At 64.2% G+C, this 22,003-nt stretch overlaps 2 protein-coding genes across 9 annotated transcripts in view; both read left to right on the top strand.

Annotated features, from left to right (window-relative positions):
- Window positions 1–915: 915 nt before the first annotated feature.
- LOC135317971 (ETS translocation variant 3-like protein) lies at window positions 916–2,848 on the top strand. Its single transcript, XM_064474710.1, has 5 exons — window positions 916–976; window positions 1,237–1,474; window positions 1,579–1,744; window positions 1,841–1,952; window positions 2,355–2,848. The coding sequence occupies exons 1-5, from the start codon at window positions 916–918 to the stop codon at window positions 2,846–2,848; spliced, it is 1,071 nt and encodes a 356-aa protein (XP_064330780.1).
- A 1,769-nt stretch (window positions 2,849–4,617) lies between these two features.
- Window positions 4,618–22,003, top strand: part of ARHGEF11 (Rho guanine nucleotide exchange factor 11) — a 25,751-nt gene continuing 8,365 nt past the window's right edge. For 3 of the 8 annotated variants that reach the window (XM_064475157.1, XM_064475162.1, XM_064475155.1), the window contains exons 1-22: window positions 4,618–4,893; window positions 11,709–11,744; window positions 13,009–13,100; window positions 13,642–13,740; window positions 15,055–15,104; window positions 15,207–15,264; window positions 15,822–16,000; window positions 16,109–16,180; window positions 16,391–16,510; window positions 16,747–16,801; window positions 16,881–16,957; window positions 17,430–17,570; window positions 17,736–17,810; window positions 18,097–18,198; window positions 18,645–18,743; window positions 19,337–19,379; window positions 19,854–19,950; window positions 20,044–20,166; window positions 20,474–20,497; window positions 20,945–21,089; window positions 21,356–21,449; window positions 21,948–21,977. In XM_064475157.1, coding sequence (XP_064331227.1) covers window positions 4,862–4,893; window positions 11,709–11,744; window positions 13,009–13,100; window positions 13,642–13,740; window positions 15,055–15,104; window positions 15,207–15,264; window positions 15,822–16,000; window positions 16,109–16,180; window positions 16,391–16,510; window positions 16,747–16,801; window positions 16,881–16,957; window positions 17,430–17,570; window positions 17,736–17,810; window positions 18,097–18,198; window positions 18,645–18,743; window positions 19,337–19,379; window positions 19,854–19,950; window positions 20,044–20,166; window positions 20,474–20,497; window positions 20,945–21,089; window positions 21,356–21,449; window positions 21,948–21,977 — 1,843 coding nt within the window. In that variant the 5' untranslated portion in view covers window positions 4,618–4,861. The remainder of the gene's footprint in view (window positions 4,894–11,708; window positions 11,745–13,008; window positions 13,101–13,641; window positions 13,741–15,054; window positions 15,105–15,206; window positions 15,265–15,821; window positions 16,001–16,108; window positions 16,181–16,390; window positions 16,511–16,746; window positions 16,802–16,880; window positions 16,958–17,429; window positions 17,571–17,735; window positions 17,811–18,096; window positions 18,199–18,644; window positions 18,744–19,336; window positions 19,380–19,853; window positions 19,951–20,043; window positions 20,167–20,473; window positions 20,498–20,944; window positions 21,090–21,355; window positions 21,450–21,947; window positions 21,978–22,003) is intronic. The other 5 variants (XM_064475158.1, XM_064475156.1, XM_064475159.1 and 2 more) reach the window with 4 other exon arrangements.

Below are 22,003 nucleotides of genomic sequence, written 5' to 3'. Positions count from 1 at the left end.
CTGGGTGCGACCCCCGGTGCTGGGTGCGACCCCAGTGCTGGGTGCGACCCCCGGTGCTGGGTGCGACCCCAGTGCAGGGTGCATCCCCGGTGCTGGGTGCGACCCCCGGTGCTGGGTGCGACCCCAGTGCTGGGTGCGACACCAGTGCAGGGTGCATCCCCGGTGCTGGGTGCATCCCCCGGTGCTGGGTGCATCCCCCAGTGCAGGGTGCATCCCCCGGTGCTGGGTGCGACCCCCGGTGCTGGGTGCGACCCCAGTGCTGGGTGCGACCCCCGGTGCTGGGTGCGACCCCGGTGCTGGGTGCGACCCCTGGTGCTGGGTGCGACCCCGGTGCTGGGTGCGACCCCCGGTGCTGGGTGCATCCCCCCGGTGCTGGGTGCATCCCCCCGGTGCTGGGTGCGACCCCCGGTGCTGGGTGCATCTCCCCGGTGCTGGGTGCATCCCCCGGTGCAGGGTGCGACCCCCCGGTGCTGGGTGCGACCCCAGTGCTGGGTGCGACCCCTGGTGCTGGGTGCGACCCCAGTGCTGGGTGCGACCCCCGGTGCTGGGTGCATCCCCCCGGTGCTGGGTGCATCCCCCAGTGCAGGGTGCATCCCCCGGTGCAGGTTCATCCCCCGGTGCTGGGTGCGACCCCCCTGTGCTTGGTGCATCCCCCGGTGCTGGGTGCGACCCCCTGGTGCTGGGTGCATCCCCCGGTGCAGGTGCATCCCCCGGTGCTGGTGTATCCCCCCAGTGCAGGGTGCATCCCCCAGTGCTGGGTGCATCCCCCGGTGCTGGGTGCATCCCCCGGTGCAGGTGCGACCCCCGGTGCTGGGTGCATCCCCCGGTGCAGGGTGCATCCCCAGTGCAGGGCTGCATCCCGGGCGCTGGGTGCTGACCGCAGGGCTCCTCTGCTTTCTGCTCGCAGGCCGGAGGATGCAGTGTGGCTGCCTGCCCCGGGGGCTGCCCGTCCTGCCCAGCTCCTGCTGGGTACCAGGTGAGCGCCCAGCGGAGCCCGGCGAGGGGGGCGAAGCCTGCGGGAGGGAAGGGGTGAAGGGCCCACCCTCAGCCCCCTGCTTTCCTCCCCGCCTGCACCCAGGGTCGGCCCCTCTTTGCAGACCCACAGCCACTCCGGGATGGGGCACGGATCTCATCACCATCCTCCCCGGAGCTAAAAAGCAGCTGCCTCGGCGGGGAGCAGGACCTTGGGGTGATGCCCCCCCGGAGAGCCCTAAGCTCCCTCCGCTCGCCCCGCAGGCCTGGCCTTCCCCGCCTGGGCGTGCAAAGCCGAGTCGAGCCCCGGCTCCCGGCAGATCCAGCTCTGGCATTTCATCCTGGAGCTGCTGCAGAAAGAGGAGTTTCGCCATGTCATCGCCTGGCAGCAGGGCGAGTGCGGGGAGTTCGTCATCAAGGACCCCGAGGAGGTGGCTCGGCTCTGGGGGAGAAGAAAATGCAAACCCCAGATGAACTACGACAAGCTGAGCCGGGCCCTCAGGTGTCACAGGGAACCAGGGGGGCATCCGCCATCCCGGGGGTCCCCTCGGCTCTGGTGTCTGTCCGTCTGTCTGTTAACACCCCCCCCAACTCCCCCCCCCCCAGGTACTACTACAACAAGCACATCCTGCACAAGACCAAGGGCAAACGCTTTACCTACAAGTTTAACTTCAGCAAACTCATCTTCCTCAGCTGCCCGCCGTGGGACGCCCGCTGCCCGTCCTCGCTGCCGTGCCGCCCCCCCGCCGCGACCCCCGCCATTCCGAGCCAGGTAGGGGATCCCGGGGACCCCGGTTGGGGACACCCCTGGGGACAGGCTGCCCTTTCCCGGTGCTGCCACATCCCCTTTTCATACCCCCCACCCCAGTTGGTGCCGAGCGTGTTGCTGAGCCGGCGGGTGCCGGTGGAGCTGCTGGCCTGGCATCGGGGTCCCCAGCACCCCGATGTTGTGGAGAAGAGGGCGGCCACCACCGGGACCCGTAAGTGTGGGGCCTGCTGGTGTCACAGGCGCCGGCACGCTGCTGCCTGCACGGGCAGGGGACGGGCAGGGCCGGGGGCTGCCGGGTGGAGGAGAGCAGCGGGTGCCGGGGTTTTTGGGGGTGCGGGGCACGGTGGGGCTCGGGGCCCTCGGCGCAGGCAGGAGGGCCCTGCCCGCAGCCCCAGCGCAGGCAGGGATGCCGCCGTTGCCGGTCCCACAGCAGCACCCAGTGGCTGCGGCTGGGAGAGAGGACGGGGCACCCACCCAAAGGGTGCTGAGGCCAGGGGAGAACGGACCGGCCGGAGCACCCCGGGGTGCTGCCTGCTCCCCTCGCCGTGACCCCCGGCTCGGCCGTGCTGCTGCTGGCCGCGCTCACGGCGTTCCCGTCTCTTGCTGCCCGCAGGCCTCGGCTCCGCGTCCCCCCCATATCTGGGGGGGTCCTGCTGCTGTCTGGGGGTCCCAGAGGAGGCGCCCCGCCTGGCTGCCTTCCCCCCACCTCTGCCGGCCCTGGGCACCCCCGCACCCACCTGGGCCACCTTCCCCCACATCCTGGCCCCACCCAGCTGCCCCCCACCGCTGCTGCCCCCCCAGCCGGGGGACCCCGGCCACGCGGGGCTCCCCACATCGGTGCACCTGCACCCCAGCTTCTCCCCCAGAGCCTTCCCCGGGCTCCCGCTCGTGGCCAGGGGGCTGGTGCCGGAGCCCCCCTCATCCCAGCTTGGGAAGGAAGGCGAGGAGGAGGAGGAGGAGGAAGGCCGGCGTGGTGCCACCGCTGCACAGAGCTGCCCTGGGGTGAAGCTGGAGCTCGAGGGTAGGGGGGCAGGAAAGAGTGGGGTGCTCCCAGCCAGCACCTTTGCATCCCCCCAGCCCCCTGGCTGGTCCCTCCAGCCATCCTAGGGCAGGCTCTGCATTTGGGGGTGGGGGGGTAGCCATGGCACCCCCTCATCCCCCCCCATCCCAACCCTGCAGCACCCCAAGATGCAGCCAGCATCCCCAGCCCCACCCACGGGGTCTGGCTGAGCCCCCCCACTGGGTCTGGGGTCCCCCTGCGGCCCCCAGGCTCAGCCCTTCGCCCCCCCCAGCCGTCGGGTCCCTGCCTGTACCAAGGGCAGGAACTGGCGCCCCCCCCCCAATAAATCAGTTTGCAGAAAGGGGTCTGGCTGTTCTCGCCCCAGGTGGCACCCCAAAATCGGTGGCACCCCAAAGCCCCCGTCACTGTGGAGGGGAGGCCACGTCCATGACCCCAGACACCCCCGGGAAGGAGGATTTTGGGGGGACGGCGGCGCAGGGGGGCGCAGGCAGGGCGGGCTGGTCCCCCAAAAGCCGATTTGGCCGCAGGAGGTGGTGTGGGCTCCGGGATTTGGGGTGCGGGGGGACGAGCCAGGTGGCTGCCACTCACTCCCGGGGATTTCCGGAAAACAGTTCATTTTCATTTTCACTTTTCCATGTTTTTCGTGCTGGGAAATCTGCGGGAGCAGGAGTGGGGGAAAGCGCCTCGCTTTCCCTTTTGGGGACCCCCTTGGTCCCCCCCTTGCGGCACAGGGCACTTGGGGGTACTCAAGGGGTGGTGAGGGTTTGGGGGGGCTCCTCGTGAGGCACCCCTCGGTGGGATCTCAGGGGGTGATCCCCCACGTCCTCTCACAAAGCCTTGTGCCCCCCAAATCCAAGCTGTGTCTGAGGCCCCCCACACAACTGGGGTACAGGTGGGACCCCCATAACTGGGCTGTGTCTGTGGGTCCCCCCACAGCAGGGCTGGGATAGGGGGTCCCAGCAGACCCCGGCCACATGCTGGTCCCCAATGACAGGCTGTGGGGGATCCCCCCGTACCCCAGCTGTGTCTGGGGATCCCCAGTACTGAGGCTGTGGGTCCCTTCACCCCTGGGTGTTCCCGTGGGTCCCCCACATCCCTGCTGTCCCCACGGGTCCCCCATACCTGGGTGTTCCCGTGGGTCACCTGTACCCAAGTCTTGCTGTGGGTCCCCCACACCCAGGTGTCCCCATGGATACCCCCACATCCACGCTGTCCTCATGGTCCCCACACCCAGGTCTCCTGTGGGTCTCCCCCCCATCCATGTTGTTCCCGTGGGTCCCCCCACACCCAGGTCTCCCTGTGGGTCCCCCACATCCAGGTCTCCCTGTGTCCCCCACACACCTGGGTCTCCCACTGGGTCCCCCCACATCCATACTGTCCCTGTGGGTCTCCCACACCCGTGTCCCCCCATGGGTCCCTCCACATCCCTGCTGTCTCCCCATGGGTCCCCCCACGTCCACACTGTCCCTGTGTCCCCCCATGCCTGGGTCCCCCCACACCCACGCTGCCTTCATGATCCCCCACACCCAGGTCCCCCCATGGGTCCCCCCCACATCCACGCTGCCCTCATGGTCCCCCACACCAGAGTCCCCCCATGGGTCCCCCCCACGGGTCCCCCCCACACCCACGCTGCCCTCATGGTCCCCCACACCAGAGTCCCCCCATGGGTCCCACCCACGGGTCCCCCCCACACCCACGCTGCCCTCATGGTCCCCCCGTATCCACGCTGTCCCCGTGTGTGTCCCCCCCACCCGGGTCCCCCCACCCACGCCGTCCCCGCGGGTGTCCCCGCGTCCCCCCCGCCCCGCTCCCTCCCTCCCCCGCGCCCGGCGCTGCCCCCTCGGCCCGGCGGCGGCGGGGGCCGGGCGAGCCCGGGGATTGGGAGCGGGCGTAGGCCTCTCCCTCGGCCCGGCCCCCAGCGCCGCCGGGCGGGTCGGGGGCTGCCGCGCCGCTGAGCCGAGCCTAACCGAGCCGGGATCAACGCCGGAGCGGGGGGTCGGGCCCCGCCGAGGCCGCCGGGGCCGCCGGCGATGGTGGCGGCCGGAGCGGGGCGGCGGCTCCCCGGGCCCTGACCGCCGAGGGGCCGCGGGCGAGGCACCATGAGCGTGCGGCCTCCGCAGGCCCTCGACAGGTACGGGGGGACCGGGGCGGGGGGGGACGGACAGCGGGGCGGGGGGCCCGCAGCCCACCGCGGCCTGGGGGCGGCTGTCAGCGGGGGGAGAGGGGCTGGGAGGGCGGGGAGACCCCCACCCCCCCCCCCCGCCGCCGCAGCCGGAGGGTCCCCTCTGGAAAAGCGGCGGTTTTGGGGTGAAACTCTGGTGTTTTGGGGAGGGCAGGACGCCGCCTCTAGGGTTGTGGGGTTTGGGGGGGCGGGGGAGGGGGAAGGAGGGGGTCCTAGCCGTCCCTGTCCCCCCACATCCCAGCCCCCCCATCGCCACGAGACCATCCCGTCCCACTGCGATGCTCAGACCAGATTTATGCTGTGTGTGGTGTGTCCCCCCTCCCCCCAAAAAACCGCCCCCCCCGCCCCCAAACCAACCCACATCCCACCAGTGGGAAAACGTGGCTGAAATGGGAAAACACCCGGCTTCGCTCCCTGCGCTGTTAAATATCTTTCCCCGTGTGCAGCGGGAGCGTTTTGCCCCAAATAACCGTGTTTTTAACCCAAAATTTCTTCAGGTGGGCTTTTGGGGTTTGGGGGTGCGCCGCTGGGGTCTTATCCTCACCAGGGCTCAGCTCCTCGTGGGTAATTAAGTTAATTAAACACCAGCGGGACGTGTTTGCCTTCTGCCCCGGAGATGGGGGGCAAGAGGCCGCTGGGGGTCCCGCTCGTGGCCCCCCACCCTTCTCCAGACAGGGTGGTCGCAGGTGGGCAGCACTGCCTGCGCCTTCCTCGCGCCGGGCACGAGACGATGGAGGTCCGCGCTCGCCTGGGAGCTGGAAACGGGCACCTCGCTCCTCGGCGGCCAGCTTGGACCCCTCTTGGCATCCGTGTCCCGGGTGCAAGCGTGGCGTGGCAGGGGGGATGCGAGCCGGGGGAGTAACCCCAGAAGAACCCCCATTTGCTTTTGGGGTGACTCGAGGGACGGAAGCGGATTGTGGCTGCCCTGCCGCAGGGTGAGGAGCTTCCTCGTGTCCCTGGCACGGCCGGGCTCGTGGTGCTGCCACAGGGATCCGACAGCGTCTACTCCACGTGGATCTCGCCCATTTGTGCCGCCGGCCTGGCTTTTTGCCGAAAACAAGGTTTTCTTTTGGCTCCCCGTGCCCCAGAAGAAGCCGATGCGGGGTGTTTGGGGGCGGCTGTGACGCTGCGGCCGCTGGAGACGTCCCTGGCCGCCGGCATCGTAGATGCTGAACGCGGGCTCTTGGCGCAGCGATGCACGGAGGGCACTTTGGTGCGTTCCTTGGCAGGACGAGCGGCGTATTCCCACCTCCGTCGCCATCGAGCCCTTTGAGCCGCTGCCTCTTGGTTTGGGGGAAAGAGCGTGTGTGCGAGGCAGGAGCACAAGTGCACCCCGCCGCGCTTTACCTCTGTGTAACTCTGAATTAGCCGGCGACCCCGGCCATGAGGCCGGCGACGAGGCGCTGCCTGTTGACAGCAAGCCCCTCCGGAGTAGAAATTAAGGAACTGCTGAATTTCGCTCCCATCCCGGGCGAGGAAGCGGCAGGATCAGGTCCCAGCGGCGTGTCAGAGCGGGGATGTGCTGCATAAGCCTCGCTGCCCGACTTCCCTACCTCGGGGAGCTGTGGGGCGTCATTACTGGGCTTAAGTCTTCTCTCTGCTCTTTAAATAGCCGTGGTTTCCTCTGCTCTTTAAGGTCAGGCGCCTGAAGTGCCCTGGCTGAGCCGGGAGTCACCCGTTGCTGGGTGGCACGGCTCTTCAGCAACAAAAATTACTTCAAAATGGGTTAATGTGAGGACTTCTCCCCCTTTAAACCCCTCCGGCAGTCCCTGCCCACCTGCACCACCAAGCAAACAGTGACTTCAGCGTAGGGCTTCTGCCCACCGGTCCCTGCAGCCCATCGATGCCCAGGGAGCAAGCAGGCAGGCTCCTAGGAGCGGCAGACCAGTGCAAACCAGTATAGCTCTTCCTCCTCTGGTGTTAGGAGATGCAGAAGGAGCTGTGCATCACCAGCGAGCGCCGTCCAGCTGCGGGGACGCGACTCGTCCGTGGGTTTAGTCGCCACTCTCCAACCTCTTGTATTGCCACGGTTTTAATCGTAGCCCACGGGGAGGCTGGAGGAAAGCATCCTGAGAGCGGCCACTCTCGAGCTGCGCCGGTGGGAAGAGGCGCGACCTTCCCCGCTGCAGGGTTGCGTGGCTTTTAGTTAGGAGGAAGGTCAAGGAGAAAACGTCCCTTCGGGATAGGTTATTCCATATCTCGCTCGCTGCTGCAGATCTCGCACCCCAAATGCGCCGTCAGTGCTGGACAAACCAGATCTGCCAGTCTGTGTTTTCCAGGAGATGAGTGGCACCGTTAATGATTACACTGCCCAGCACCGGGAGCTCTTGGGAGCCGCTCGCGGTCCTTGCCCGTCTTGCTGAGCGTTCCCGGAAAAGCTGGGCCCCGCCGTTGCATGTGAACCGCATCTTCCTTGGTGGGGAATTTGCATCCCGGCTCCGCTTTCCCCATCGCAATCCCTCCACCCTCCCACGCCGTGGTTTTCTTGCAGGTGGGGAGGGAAAAGGACCGCGCACGCTTTTTAAAACACAGTTTTACGGGAGGAAAGGGCTTTTGGTGCGCGGGGTTGCTGCTGGTGTGGCCTAACTTTGCTGGTAGCGGTCACGATACCTGTTTCTGTAGCAGAGGGCGTGCGCAAAGCGCTTTGCAAACTTCATCTAATCGAGGCGTAAATACTTGCTCGCCCCTTCCTCGCCTCCCGCCTTGACTCCCACAGCCCCTCCTTGCTCTTCCCCAGCTCTTGCTGGTCTTTGCTGGGCAGAGCACTCTGGTCTCCGGCCCTTTTTGGGTCTAATCCCACTCAGGACCTCCCACAGTCGCCTCCGGGAGCGGAGTCGGGGTTGTTTAGGGTCTCCCTTCCGCACTTGTAGGGGCTGCCGGGGCCGTGGGTGGGGGGGAGAGCGGTGCAGGGGGACCCCGGCCCTGGCGAGCCGGGCAGGCATCGCGACTGCGAAACCCCAACAGATTTTGCGTAACCGACTGGCTGCCCGAAATCGCAGCTGTCCCCGCGCTCAGCCTCCGTTCCTCCCCGTGGGGAATAGGCATTGCAAAAATTTGCAGCACACAGACAATTAGAAATGTGGGGAATGGAGTCTGCTGCGCCATTAAACAACCAGGGCTGCTGTGCTCGTCGTGTTAATTTCCCCCCCCCCTCCTATTTAATTAAAAGTCTTAATTTAAACAAAGCTTTTGCAGAATCCCCTGTCCGCTGCAACAAAGTTGCTGGAGGAATCCGGGGATTTCAATTCAGTTTGCTGTGTACGCGGGACTTTTGCATCTGATTTGCAAAATGAAATTTGCTACCAGCCGCCTCCTGAGGGCTGAGGCTTTGCTTTTCTCCCTTGGAAAAAAAATATAAGCAGAAAAAGAGAGAGAGAAGGAAAAAGCTTTGCTGCATAAACCCCAGATGGATCCGGGATGACTCCAGCCTCGTGGATTTGCGGGCGGACGGGCAGCAGCTGCAGGGTGGCTTGGCACTCGCACGTAGCCTGCGTGCCACCGGGACGCGCCGGGTCTCGGCCGGCCACCGCGTTGCCGCCGGTGCTGCCCCGGCCCTGCCGAACCCCTGGGGTTGGCGGCGCGTCGGAGGTCCCGGCTCTGCTGCCGGGAAGGAGGAACTGGGTGGCAGCCTGGAAAACGCGCCGGGGTCGGTACGGCGGGGACGGAGGCACCGGGCTCTTGATCCAACACCGGCCAAAAGTCCCCGGAGGGCTGCTCTTGTCCCGCGCTTGAAGCGGGCTCTGACGTGCTTTGCCGGCTGGGAGTCGGAAACCTGTTGTGCGCTCTCGTGTGGGAAAAGATGAGAAGAAAACCAGATCTCCTCGGGGACGGGGCGGGGGGGCGGGGGGGTGTCGTCGCAAGCTGTGTCTGCAGGCGGCCAAAAATGTCGAGAAATGATTTTCCCCCCCCCCTCAAACCGCTTTATTTCATTTGCTAGCAACACCCTAGCAAGGTTTAAATCTGCCTCGCCGTGCAAACTTAGACGCAGACGCATAATTACAAGCTTCCCCGCTGCGTCATCGTGCAGCAGCGCATGGGTCGGCGCGGCGGAGCAGGAGCAGCGGGCGGCTTTGCACCTCAACCCCTCCGTCCCCGGCAGCCCTCCGCAGCAGCGAGCGTTCCCGGGGGACACACGGACACGCAGCCCGCTTCCCAAGGCTGGGGGCTTGGGGGGGGCGGGAGGGGGGGAGAGATGCGGAGGGGCGTCCCCGGGAGATGCGCATCCTCGGCTTTCCGCTGCAAGGCTGGAGCCGCTCCAGCGAGAGGAGCGTCGGGGCTGGACGCGTTTTCCAGCGCGTTTTCCCTCTGCCATGCTGCGGGGAGGGGGAAGGGGAGGAAGCTGAATCATAATTTTTTTTAATTTTTTTTCTTTTTAGCTGAAATTCCTTCCTTCCTGTCCCCAGAATACCAGTATGTGAAACCGTCTGCAGGGCTGTGGCCCGGGAGAGCGGCCGGGTTTGGCACGGGAGATGTCGGGTAATCCTGGTGCTACCAGCAGTGCAGACCGTATCATCGGGCTGCGGTGGAAGCAATGACTCAATTGCAAGAGGCATCCCACAAAGACACTGATTTCCCTTTTCAAGTTGGGTTTTTTTTTTTTTCGCTGCTTTTTTTTCTTTTTCCATATATATTTCTCTTTTTTTGTTGTTTTTTTTTTTTAACTTTTCCTGCTGACGAACCGCTCACCTCAAGAGGCAGCGGGTTTGCAGGTGTGCCGGTGCGGGCTCTGGCTGTCCCTAAAATATTTTCTCATCCCCGGAGCTCGCAGGAAGCAGCCGTTGGGAGACCTGGGAGGGAAAAAAAGTAAAAATAAAGCTCCTGGTCTCAGCGAGAGCTTCGGCTGGAGGCTGACCCGCCTCGAGGATTTGATCCCGTTCCTCTCTTAATCTTTTAATTGTGGTGTTTGCTCTGCGTGGGCTCCCGAGGTGGCCCGTGCTGTGCTTTGCTCTTCAGCGTGCGTAATGATTTTCTTTTCCTGCTTGGTTTTCCATTTTTTCTCCCTTGCCTGGGCCCACCACCCCCTGGCTGGGACGCCCACGGTGCCCTGCCCTCTCCCGTCCTGCCCCCTGTCGCAGGCAGGTTACGCAGAGCATCTTGCTCCCGTCGTGCGTTCACGAAAAGCAAATAGCCGTGATTTAAACTGAAAGTAGCCAAAAATCAGCGAAAATAACCTCAGAGAAGAAACCTCCGAGGGTAGCGCGTAGGATGGGGCTGCAGGTACCGGTCTGGAGGCTGGTACCAGCGCTGGGAGTGGGTGAGTCGAGGGTGCAGGATTCCAGCGTCGTGCGAGGGCTCTGGAGTTAAAATTTTCAGGATAACTGGAGGGCTGATCTTTCCGGGCACCGAAAGGAGCTTCCCCAGCTGGAAGCAGGTGCCGGGGTCAGGTCTCCATCGAGCTGGCAGCGTTTGGTTTACAATGGCGTGTTTTGGCTGTCTGTAAGTCAATTAGGAAGGAGCTTATGCAAAGCCGAATTAAACTACTCTTTTAGACGGCAATAAGCCAGCGCTGGCCCGGCTCCTTCGAGCGGGGTGGAAACGGGCTCCTGCCACGGGAGCAGGGTTGGCATCTCCCCAGCGCGGCACTGGTGTTGGACTGGTGGGCTCCTGGCCGGGCTGGGGGCTCAGCCGCGCGTGGTCCTGGCACCGGGACCCTAACTAACCCGTTAGCTTCGCCTAACGAAGAGGCTTAACGACTGTCGCGCCGTGCAGCAGCGCCGTAAGTCCTGGCATCTGGGGCGATGCGGAAAGAGGAGCCGATCCTTCCTTGGCCTGGATAAGCGGCGGGTCTGACCTGCCCCGAGCACCCTCCGCCTGGCTGCCGGGTAATCCCGCAGGGTTAATCCTGCACCCACCCTTCGACCGACAAAGGTGCCGGTCCCCATCTTGGATTGCTTCTGCGATGGGGCGGGGGATCCGGCCCCGCCCTTGCCCCCAGCTCCTGGGGAAGCCACTGGGATGCTTCGGCCATGTCCCCCCTTCCGCAGCCCTCATCATGCCTGGGCTCCTTCACGCCGAGGTCCTGTTTTATCCCCCACTTCGGCAAGCGAGGGTTATAATCGAGTAAATTAGAGGCTGTGGCATAACGGTTGTGCAGGCCAGGTCGCAGTTAGGATTGTCCAGGCAACCTTAAATGAGGTGTTCCTGAATATTCATCTCCCGGAGCGGGGAAGGAGCCAGGGAGCTGTTGCGCCTCAGGAGCCGCTACAGCAGCGGGGCTGTTGGGTTTACGCTGCTGTGGGCTCCGACTTTGCATCCCTGTAGGGTGGTTTTGGGGGGACACCCTCTTGCTCAACCCCGCCACGAAGGGCTGAGAGTCTCGCCTGGCTTCTGGGTCCTGCAACGGAACCGGGCTGGGTTTGCTGAGGATGTTATTTTAGGCAGGTGGGGGGGATGCTTGCCCAGGAGACACCCCCCTGTGCTTCCTCCAGCCCTCCTCCAGGCAGCCCCCCTGCCCGAGGGACGATGCCTCCCCCTCCCCATCATACAGAGGAGGGTGTGAAACCGGGAGAAGGATTTGCACCGGCAAAGGCAAATCCTGCCCCGAGCCTGGTGGGCGCTGCGAGGCCGTGCCGGGCGCAGGGAGGTGGTTTTGGGTCCCGCCACCCTCCCCGAGGGGCGTAAGCGTGCTGTCGCTGTGCCGTGTGTCACACCTCTGCCTCTTGATTTGTTTGTCTCCTCTTCCACCCCCCCGCCCCTGCACCGCTGTCCTCCGGGTGTCCCTTGTGCCACCTCTCACCGCCACCTGTCTCTGTCCTCCCCGGCAGCCGACCGGGCAGCAAGAGGCAGCCTCACCTGCCCAGGTAAGCAGGGCTAGGGACGGGGCTGCTTGTGCTCTCATCCTGCACCCTCGCTTCACCGCAGCCTTCGGGCTGTGAGGCAGACATCCCGGCTGCTCTTCCCGCTGAGAGCACCTTCATTTTTCCGCTCTTCCCGTTGCTTTCCGACCCCTCCAGCCCTGCCCCAAAGAGGGAGAGCTGTGGCTGGTTTGGTTGGGAGGAGGAGAGACAGGACAGCAGAGGCGGGCTGTCATCGCTGGGATGGCAAGGGGTCGTGGAGGGGCACGGGGAAGGGGAGGCAGCGCTCCAGGGCCCTCGTTTGGTGGATGGAGCTGGGTTTGGGGGCAGAGTCAGGCCCCCGAGGAGGGGTAAAGGCTGGGGGCTGCCCTGGCATGCTGTTCCCTCTGGCTGCAGCTCGTGGGTCTCCTGCCCACGCCAGCTTGTTCAGGCAGTGTTTGCAGGGATGGCTGCCCAGTCTTGACTTCTCCAGACCCCTGTTAGCTGGAGAATAAACACCAGGGCTAAAAAGAGTGGTGCAGATAAGGCCCCCCCTTCCTATCGCAGTCCTTCCAGCCTGGCAGCGAGGGGATGTGCCCCCCCTTTGATGCACAGAAAGCCCCGGCCCACACACCCATCCAGCATCCAAAGCCTCGCTGCAGGACTAGGGAGGCTCAGCAAGAGGGCAGGGCCTTAAAGGAACTGCCTGTTGTCTGTCTGTCTTTCTCTCACCCATCCTTCGCTGCTGCATGTCTCGCAGCCCCATCGAAGCCTGGTAAAGACCTGCCGCCGAGCTCCGTCCTGTCTGCGCTGCATGACGCATCTCTCCCCTCGCCTGCCGCCGTCGCTGCTCTCCCCGAGCCCCCCGAGCCCCGGGCAGCCCCTGCCGCTCCTCTCTGCCAGCAAACGCGGGACCGCGGGGTCCTGGCCCCGAGTGGGGTCTCTTCTGGAGCCCTGGGGTGGTGAAGGGACAGGAGCCTTTTCCCGTTATGGTTTGGGGACAGGCAATTGGAGGGACGGGCAGCACTCGCCTGGGCTGGCTGCCATCGCCTTCCATGCATGTGTTTTCCCTGAGCCCAAGAAGGAGCCATGGCCGGAGGATGACTTCGTCCCTGGTCCCAGCCGTGGCCGGAGGATGGCTTCGTCCCCGGTCCCAGCCATGGCCGGAGGATGGCTTCGTCCCCGGTCCCAGCCGTGGCCGGAGGATGGCTTCGTCCCCGGTCCCAGCCATGGCTGGACAATGACTCTTCCCAGCCGTCCCCCTCACTGACCTCTCCTCCTCCTCCTCCAGGTTAAGCAGCCTGTCTTCCCTGGGTGATTCGTCTTCAGAGCGGAGGTCTCCTGGGCACCACCGCCAGCCCTCCGACTCCTCTGAAACCACAGGTAAGTTTTCCTGTCCCCACCTCTGCTTCTCTTGCACTTGAGGGCTGCATTTAGAGCCCCACCCGCCCAGGGAGCTTCTTGACACGTTGCCACCTGCCTCAGTCCTTGCAGCGCCCTTGGGGACAGGGTTCCTGTGCTCCTCTGCAGCACCCAAAGTCACCCTGCCAAGGCTGCCCATGCCTGGGGAGGGCAGGACCCTTCCCCGGCTGCCGGCAAAGCAGCCCAGCGGGGCCGGGGGTGATGCTCCGGCAGCCGGGAGCTCTTCCCACCCTGCCCGTGCTCACCAGGGCTCCCTGTTTTCAAGAGAAGGGGTCCAAGGAGGGACATCACCGTGGGGTTTGTGGGGTGAAGATGAACTAGCCGTGACCTTGGGTTCTGACAGCAGGGTGGCTGACACCGGGGGCTCCGCACTGGGCTCTGGCTCAGGAGAGCCAGCAGGAACCGCAGCCCCTGAAACGGAGAGCAGCAGGGGGGTCCCCACAAGCCACGGCCGCACCCCAGCCTTGGAGTCTCACTGGTTCTCCCTCCTCTCCCTCCCCAGGTCTGGTCCAGCGCTGCGTCATCATCCAGAAGGACCAGCATGGCTTCGGCTTCACCGTCAGCGGGGACCGCGTCGTCCTGGTGCAGTCGGTGCGGCCAGGTGAGAGGGGCCGGCACTGGCAGCAGGGGGGCAGAAGATGTCTTGGGGCTCCCCTCACCCACTCAAAGCCACGCGCCTTGTGAGAAAACATGGGAGAAAGGGGTTTTCCTTCCTAAGCCTTGCTGGCTTGGGGTCTCGCTGTGGCATCAGCCAGGATGGGCAGGACACGATAGGTGCGGGGAGAAGGGAGACGGTTTTGGGGAAGCTCCCCGAAACCACCACGCTCTCCCCGCTCCTTGTACAACCCGGGGAGCTGCTGACGGCGGGCGGGTGGGTGGGGAATTCCCTTTTGTAGCCCTGGGTAAACACAGATTCAGCAGCTCGCTGCTCTTGGCGCGCTGCTGCAGGAGACGCTGCCGGTTTTGCTGTATAATGACTTTGCGGGGTGGCAGGGCTTGGAGCAGCAATTTAAATAGACAATGAGCTGCTTATTTTACAGCGGATGTTCCCACCTCCTCCCCCTTCCCCCCCTCTAGCCCGAAAGCCAGGAAAAATGAGAATATAGGAAAGGGAAAACGCTGTGAGTTTCTAGGGCAGGTTAAGGCTGGAGTGCCTCTCTCCTGCAACTGGAGCTGCGTGGGGAGCCCCCGCATCGGCCCCCTCGCCCCGGGGCTGGCTGGGGGGACGGGGATGAGGTCCCCAGGTGCAGGACAGCCCGGAGTCCTGTCCCCCCTCTCCCCGTTCACTTCGTTTGCCAATAACGAGACTGTTAAAGCCGAAAGAATCCGAACAATCCAACGTACTTTCCACTCTAGGAGCTCGCTGCCGTTGTCTCAGGCCCTTGGCTTGGAGCTGAACCTAATGGAAACATTTTCCTCTTGGTTTTGGCTTTAGGAAAAGCGAATTTTTCTTGTATTCCAACCTCGGGAGCTTTGTTACAGGCAGGGGGAGAGGAGGCAGAGCAGTGCTGCTCTTCCTGGGCCCCGCTCCTCTCTTTGGATCCAGGCACGTGGTGGCTCTGTAGATGTGTTGGAGCCAACCCAGATGGTGGGAAGCAGGTTGGGGCCCCCCCTTCCCATCCCAAAACGGATGGAGGAGGCTGGGGTCTGGCTGGGTGAGCAGAGGAGGGCTTGTCTGGCCAAGGCATGAGCTGAAGGTGTGGTGGGTGTTGTGCGTAAAGCACCCAGGGGTCGGTCACCAGCCTCGTCCCGTGGGGAACACGTGCCTGGTGGTCCCCGTGTCCCCCCGCCCCGGCAGGACGATAGCTGCACAGACCGTGCCAGGACGATCTGGGACCAGCGGGAGGGGAGCCCCTGGCTCCGTTTGCTGCCCCTCCGGCCCTCCTGATGCCTGTCTCTCCTCCCTGTGTCGCAGGGGGGGCAGCCATGAGAGCCGGGGTGCAGGAGGGGGACCGGATAGTGAAGGTAGGCATCCCCATCCCATCATCCCCCTGCTGCTTCTCCACGTGGGGCCACGTGTCCCGCTCCCCCCCGCCAGCCTGTCTGACCCCCTTTCTCCTCTCCCAGGTGAACGGCACGATGGTGACCAACAGCTCGCACCTCGAAGTGGTGAAGTTAATCAAGTGTGAGTATGGCTGGGGAACTGCGGGGGCTCCTTCTCACCCCAGGGTGACTGGCAGCCCTGGTCCCCACTGGCCGGGTGCTCTGCCTGGGCTGGGGCGGGTGAAACGGGAGGAGGCAGCGCCAGTGTGCAGGAGCACGTTTCCATCAGGTTATCAGGGAGATTGGTAGCAGCCAGGCCCCACCTCCTGCACCCACAGGGTGATGGTCTGCCTCATAGCAGGGTCCTAAAAGACTAATCAGTGTTTATAGCCTTGGTCACGAGCCTTGCAGTGCAGAGAGGGGCACCTCATTCCTCCCCAGCCCGGGAGGCCACCAGATCCCACCCAAGGGCAGGTCTTGATTCTCGGAAAAAGGTGGGAAAACCTGTCTCTGTGCTTCCAGTGAGTGTTTGCAGGGTGGGCCAGGGTAGCGCCTGCCATGGCAGAGGTGGCCTGGCTGCTTACAGGGACAGGGACGTGCCCACCCCGATGCCGTGATGCCCGTTGGATGTTTTAGGGTCAGAGAGTGAATGATGGGAGCCTTTCTCACCCTCCCTCTCCCACTCCCACATTTTTCCAGCCGGTGCTTACGTCGCTCTGACCCTCCTGGGCTCTCCCCCTCCTTCGGTGGGGCTCTCCAGTTCTCAGCAAGACGTCAGCGTGGCGGGGGCTCCCCGCATCACCCCCGCGTGTCCCCCGCCGCCTCCCCCGCCGCCGCTCCCTCCACCACAGCGCATCACCGACCCCAAACCCCTGCAGGTACCAAACCGCGCGGCGCTCCCGCCCCGCTCCGTCCCCGCGCCTCCCGGCACGGTGGGCAGGAGGAAGGCAAAGCTCAGCCCTCTTTGCATCCATCCGAAATTGCAGGACCCCGAAGTCCAGAAGCACGCGACGCAGATTCTCCGCAACATGCTGCGGCAGGAGGAGGCAGAGTTACAGGTACGGTGGCGGCACGGCTCTTTGCTTCTGCGGAGCCGCAGCGGAGCAGCCCTTGGTGCTTCCTGCCTTCCCGGCCCTTGCAGCACGCTGTGACCCACGCACGCTTCAGCCCATCACCCCACCAACCTCCTCGGCCCCGTTTCCTTGTGGGACGGGGCTTACGGGGGGGTTGGGGCCGGTGTGAGCGTTCCCCCTCATCTCTCCGCTCAGCGCTTCTACGAGGCGTACAGCCGAAACCCTGCCACCGAGGTGGAGGAGCAGATCGAGGGAGCGCGCCGGAGGGTCAGCCAGCTGCAGCTCAAAATCCTCCAGGAGACTGGGGGCTCCATGGTACGTGAAATTAATGGGGTTACCCCTGGTTCAGGAGTCCTGCCGTCCTCCCGGAGCCTGGCTGGAGCCGGGGCAGACCCTCCCGAGGCAGTGGGCACAGCAGCGGAGACACCCCTGGTTTCCCAACCCTGCTGCAGTGGAAGCCGCTGGGGCTGGCCTGGCCTTGGCCCCACGCCCGGGTGTCCCCACGCGCTGGGGAACATCCCTCCGGTCCAACACACCCCCTTGTGTTGCAGGATTCGGGGCGGCTCTGCAGCGACTCCAGCTTGGCTGGTTTCAGGGTGATGGAAGGTGAGTGGTGCTGGTGGCCCTGATCATCGCTGCGTCCCCCTCTCCCGAACACGCGGGTCAGTCTCTCCTCTGCTCCCAGGTCGCCTCTCCCTGGACTCGCAGGACGGCGACAGCGGGTTGGAGTCTGGGACGGAACGGTTCCCCTCCGTGAACGAGGTGAGAGCGGGGTTACTGCGGCCATGGAGAGCCCACCCCAGCTTCTGCTGGGTCCTGGGGGTGGAGGGGAAAGCCCAGATGGGTGGGTCTGTGCCTCCTTAGGAGCTGAGGACCTGCCATTGCAACTGCAATTATTTGTTTGCCATCTGAAGAAGCTGAATTTCTTGTAATGCGGCTCTGAGTTTCTTGGGCTTGAAATGCTTAGCCTGGCATGACCGACCCAAAATGAAGGGTACCCCAAAGCTTCTGGCTTGTGGTCCTAATCTTAAAGTTCTTCTGGTGACTCTGGAGGGTGTTTGTGGTTTCCAAGTTCCCTGGGCCCATCTCCCTTTATGGTCTCTGACCTGGAAGCTGCTCTCGAGACAGCCCCGAGTGCCTCTGCCGGGTGGGCGAGCAGCGGCGTCAGCCCCCGGCGCGGAGCCCGGCCGTCCCCACGCCCCGCGTCCCCTGACGCCTGCGCTGCCACCCCAAGCAGATCTCCCTGAACCGCAACTCCGTCTTCTCTGACCACGGCCTGGACAGCCCGCGAACCTCCCCGGTCATCACCGCCCGCCTCTTCCAGCACCATCGCCGGCAGGGCTCCGACACCGCCTTCGCCCCCAGTGTCGAGCAGGTGGGCTGGGGCTGGGTGGGGGGGTCCCGCTGCACGGGATGGGGGCTCAACCCGATCAGACGTGGTCTAAGCCTCCCTTGGGAGCGGTGGGTGCTGCAGGGAGGGCGAAGGCATCCCCCCGAAGCCGGGCTCCTGGCTTCTAACACTGTCCCCTGTCCGTGGCAGGGGTTGGACCGGACAGGACGACCCCTCATCATCGGGCCGGAGGAGGATTGTGACCCAGGATATTTCAATAACGAGGTAATGGTGTCCAAAGTGTTCTTGGCTTTTCTCTCCTCTCCTTAGGGGACAGGGCTGTCCCCCTCCCACCTGGGTCCCTTTGTGGGCCTGGTGGCATTTAGAAATCCTCCCAGGAATCCAGAGACGGGCTGGTCTGGGGGAGGCGAGTGCCCGGCTGGGGTGAGGAAAGGGGTGTGGGAGCTGGAGATTTACCCCGGAGGTGAGCTGTGGGACGGGCCTGATCCGGAGGAGTTAATTCCTTTCCTTCCTAACTGGTTCTCTCTCCTCTGGTCCCTTCTCTGCACAGTGCGACTCCCTCTTCCAGGACCTGGGCAAGCTGAAATCCCGGCCGGCGCATCTGGGGGTCTTCCTGCGCTACATCTTCTCCCAGGCAGATCCCAGCCCGCTGGTAAGGGACCCGCCGGCGTCACTGACGCAGGCACCAAGCGGGACGGGGGAGGGATGGAGACGGGGCGGTATATTTGTCACCATCCCCTCATCCGGGTGAGCGCAGGGTGGTGCTGGTTTGCTGAGCCCATCTGCAAAGCTCCGTGTTGCCCTTGTGCAGCCGAGGCAGCTGCCTGCACCCCGCCGGTCTCTGGCTGCCTGCAGCAGGCAGCTGCCAGCCAGCGCTTCCCAGAGCTGTGTGTGCACGTGAGAGGGAAACACAGCGTAGGGTTACACTTCCTCCCCTTCCTCCCAGGCGTGGCACGGTGGGGTGCTGCCCTCCCCAGACCCCAGTGATCGCTTCCTGTTTCATGGCCGTACGGGCACCGCTTTGCTGAGCCTTTCACCTTCCCGCTTCTAAACCTTCCTCCTCCTTCACCTCCCACCTCCGCTCTCCCCTCCTTGCAGCTCTTCTACTTATGCACGGACGTTTGCCAGCAGACGACTGCCAAGGATTCACGGGTCTTGGGGAAGGACATCTGGAACATCTTCTTGGACAGGAACGCGGTAAGGGCAGGAGTCGGCTGTGAGCCTGCACCGGAGCCCTTGTCCCTGCAGGGGGATCAGCTGGAAATCCAGCGCTGGGTGTCCTGTCCCTTGCATGGGGATGCTTTTTTTAATGGTGTTTTTGCCACTGACATTCCTTTGTTGCTGCTGGTTCCTCTGCATTGGTGCAAGCGGTTGCGTAAGGCGCGTACCCAGGCGTTGCACAACTGCAGCTGCCCTGGTGCCTGAAAGCTCGGCGTGGGCAGGAGAGGAGGGTCCTGGCAGTGAGGACGGGGCTCCGGCTGCTCCCGTTAGTGCTCCTGGGGCCCAGTGGCCCCTCGGAGGGAGCGAGGTCCCATTGCACTGCTCTGGAGGGGGCTGTGTTAGGTGCTGGGATGGGTGCCGGGCGCTTGGTGCGTGAGATCCCCAGCTCTCCCCTCTCTGGCTGCAAAAATTGCCATGGGGGCGATGGTGCAGGGGTGCACCCTCTCCACGCTGGCTTGAGCGTGGCTCTGGCGTGTGCGCCGTGTTCCCAGCTCCTTCCAGCCCTGCTCGCTGCACGGGGAAAGCGAACCAGTGCCGAGCCATTCTTCTCTTCTGCTTTCCCTCCGCAGCCTCTCCGCGTGAAAGTGTCTGAGCAGCTCCTGGCTGAGATCGGTGAGTGAGGGGCTCCCAGGTCGTGTGCCGCGGCCCAGGGCCTGCCGCAGGGTCTGCACGGCTGGCATCACCCTGACATCAGAGACAGCTGAACAAGGGCTGCTCCTTGGGATGCCGAATCAGGATCCCTAAGGACTTCTGCAGGACTCTGCCTGTTGCCCTTTTAGAGAGGATGTACCGAGGTTTGGGTTTGGGGCTCCTGAGCTCTTCCCAACTTGGTCCTGGTGGTCCTGGGGGTCTTGTTACGGGCAGGCGTCTCAGCCTGGGTGCGCAAAATGGGAGACGCGTTGTCCCAGGCTGGAAACCAACTTGCAAGGGGGCTGCGCTCTGGCAGGGGGAGGCCAGCGGAGAGGCTGTGCCGTCTTCCTGCCTGCCCTGCCCTGCCCAAGGACCTGAGGCTGCCCAAAATCCCTTGTGCCCTTCCTTGCGTGCTGAGCGTGCTTGGTGACACTGACTCTCCTCTCCTGTCCCCAGAGACCCGCCTGCGGAATGGGGATGATGTCCGAGCCGCCCTCTTTGAAGCTCAGGAGATGGTGATGCCCGAGATACAGGAGCAGATCCAGGACTACAGGTAATGCAGCTGCCCGGGTGCCCCGCAGAGCTCGACGGGCTCCTGCCGACGGCTGGTGCCCGAGCTCGTGGCCCTGACCCTTGTCCTCCACAGAACAAAGCGCACCATGGGCCTGGGGAGTCTCTACGGGGAGAACGACCTCTTGGACCTGGACGGGGACCCCCAGAAGGAGCGGCAAGTGGCCGAGAAGCAGCTGGCCCAGCTGGGCGACATACTGTGAGTGCCGGGCTGCCACGGAGGCTCCCTGCCCTGCACGTGGGGGAGCGCCTCTCTGCCTGGATTTGGGGTGAGGATGTGGGGAAGGGGATCGGACACGGGCTTAGCGCTGCTCCTTGATCCTGCTTGATCCACACGTTTGCCGTTGGAGGTGGGAAGGAGAGTTTGGAGCAGGCGCTGGGTGCGGTGAGGGGCAGGGGGCACGGTGGCATGGAGGGCTCGGTGCTGTGAGTGCCCTGGCCGGGGGGCTGAGTAGAGGATCCTGTTCCAAACAAGCTCTTTTATCCCTCCCCATCTCTCTCTCCAGGTCAAAATATGAAGAGGACAGGAGGTGAGTGGCCCCGGGGCACAGGGGGAGCGCGTCCAGATGCGACCACCTTACAGCTGTTAGCTGAGGAGGCGAAAGGAGAGGAGTCGCAGAGCATCCCCTTCCCATGCTGGCCTCTGGCACCCTCTCCCCATGCCAGGCATATCCCCGTGGGCTCTCAGGCTGGCTCTGGGGAAGGGTGAACGCTTATCTCGGGGTCCTGGTGTGCCGGGTGCGGCCCCCTGCCAGCCTCTGCCGTCACAGCTCACCCTCTTGAACTGCTTCTTGCCTCTCCTCCCTTCTCACTTGCCTGCCTTCCCACCTGGGCATCCTCTCCTGCCCAGGGAGGGATGGAGCCTCTCTCCCCGCAGAGCCCCGTGGGTTGTCCCGGCCTCCCCCTGTTGTGTCCCCTGGCCTGCGGTGCCCTGTCCTGGTGTCGGATCTCCAGCCTCACGCTCTCCTCTCTTCCAGCTCCCCCATGGCCTTTGCCCTCAGCACGTATATGAACCACACAGGCATCCGCAGCCGGGAGCCCCGGGTGGCCGGCACCAGCGAGAAGGCCCAGTCCCTCCCGGACAGGGAAAAGTGGCTGCCCTTCTTCCCCAAGACCAAGAAGGTGGGTGGCTTGGCTGGCAGCCGCTCCTCTGCCCCGGGGCCGGGCTCTTGCTGCTGGATCTTCTGAGGCGACCCGGGGAGGGGGTTTCCCAGAGGTCCCCCTCTCCCCCCATGCCTTGGAGAGCCACTTAGCGCCAGGGCAGAGCCAGATCCTGGCCCCGTCCCTTCCCTGATGGCTCATGCCAGCACGGTGAAGGTTGGGGTCGCCCTCGGGGCCTGCGTGGTGATGGGTGTTTTTATCAGTGCTCCTCCCGGGTGTCCCAACAGAGCAGCGGCACGAAGAAGGACAAGGATGCCATGGAAGACAAGAAGCGCAACCCCATCCTCAAGTACATTGGGAAGCCCAAAATCTCCCAGAGCAGTGAGTATCGGGACCTTCTGGGGCGCTGTACCCACCAGCCTCCCTGCTGCCTGGAGGAGATCGGCAGCCGTCTGCGTGCCCGGAGCCGTCGGGTGGCCGTGGGCACCGCCGTTCACCCGGTAGCAGGCGCTTCGCATCAGCCACCCTCTGCTCTCCTCCAGCCACTCATCGTAAACCTGTCACCTCGACTGTCCGTGCTCCCCCGTGGCTTTGAGGGGAGTGGGGAGGGAGCAGAGCTGAGCTCTCCCCCCGGATTTATCTTACGTACCCCATCCTGCAGGTTTACAGGCTGCTCGCTGTGTCTTGAAAGTGCCACAGCTGCTGGGGGGGGCCGAGGTGGTGGAGAGCAAGTGTGTACACGCGTGTGTGCGTGCTCATGTTCCTCTTCCTCCCGTTCTGCTTTGAGTTCTCATGCCATTAGTTCACCTTTCCTCTTTGCCTCCTTCGCTGCTGAGATGCAGGATTGATTTGACATCTCATTTTTGTTTTTCCTTTCAGCATTTCATGTCCCTTTGTCCCCTGTTGAAGGTAAAAGGCCTCTTCTTTTGTTTGCC

Source organism: Phalacrocorax carbo, chromosome 28 (assembly GCF_963921805.1).
Source record: "Phalacrocorax carbo chromosome 28, bPhaCar2.1, whole genome shotgun sequence".
Classification (NCBI taxonomy): Eukaryota; Metazoa; Chordata; class Aves; order Suliformes; family Phalacrocoracidae; genus Phalacrocorax; species Phalacrocorax carbo.
This window is presented reverse-complemented; position numbering and strand designations above follow the sequence as displayed.

Coding starts and splice junctions, on each gene's coding strand:
- LOC135317971 (XM_064474710.1), top strand. CDS start 916: ATGCAGTGTGGCTGCCTGCCCCGGGGGCTGCCCGTCCTGCCCAGCTCC. Junction 1,745..1,840: donor CCCCCGCCATTCCGAGCCAG/GTAGGGGATCCC, acceptor CCCCCACCCCAG/TTGGTGCCGAGCGTGTTGCT. Junction 1,953..2,354: donor GGCGGCCACCACCGGGACCC/GTAAGTGTGGGG, acceptor TGCTGCCCGCAG/GCCTCGGCTCCGCGTCCCCC.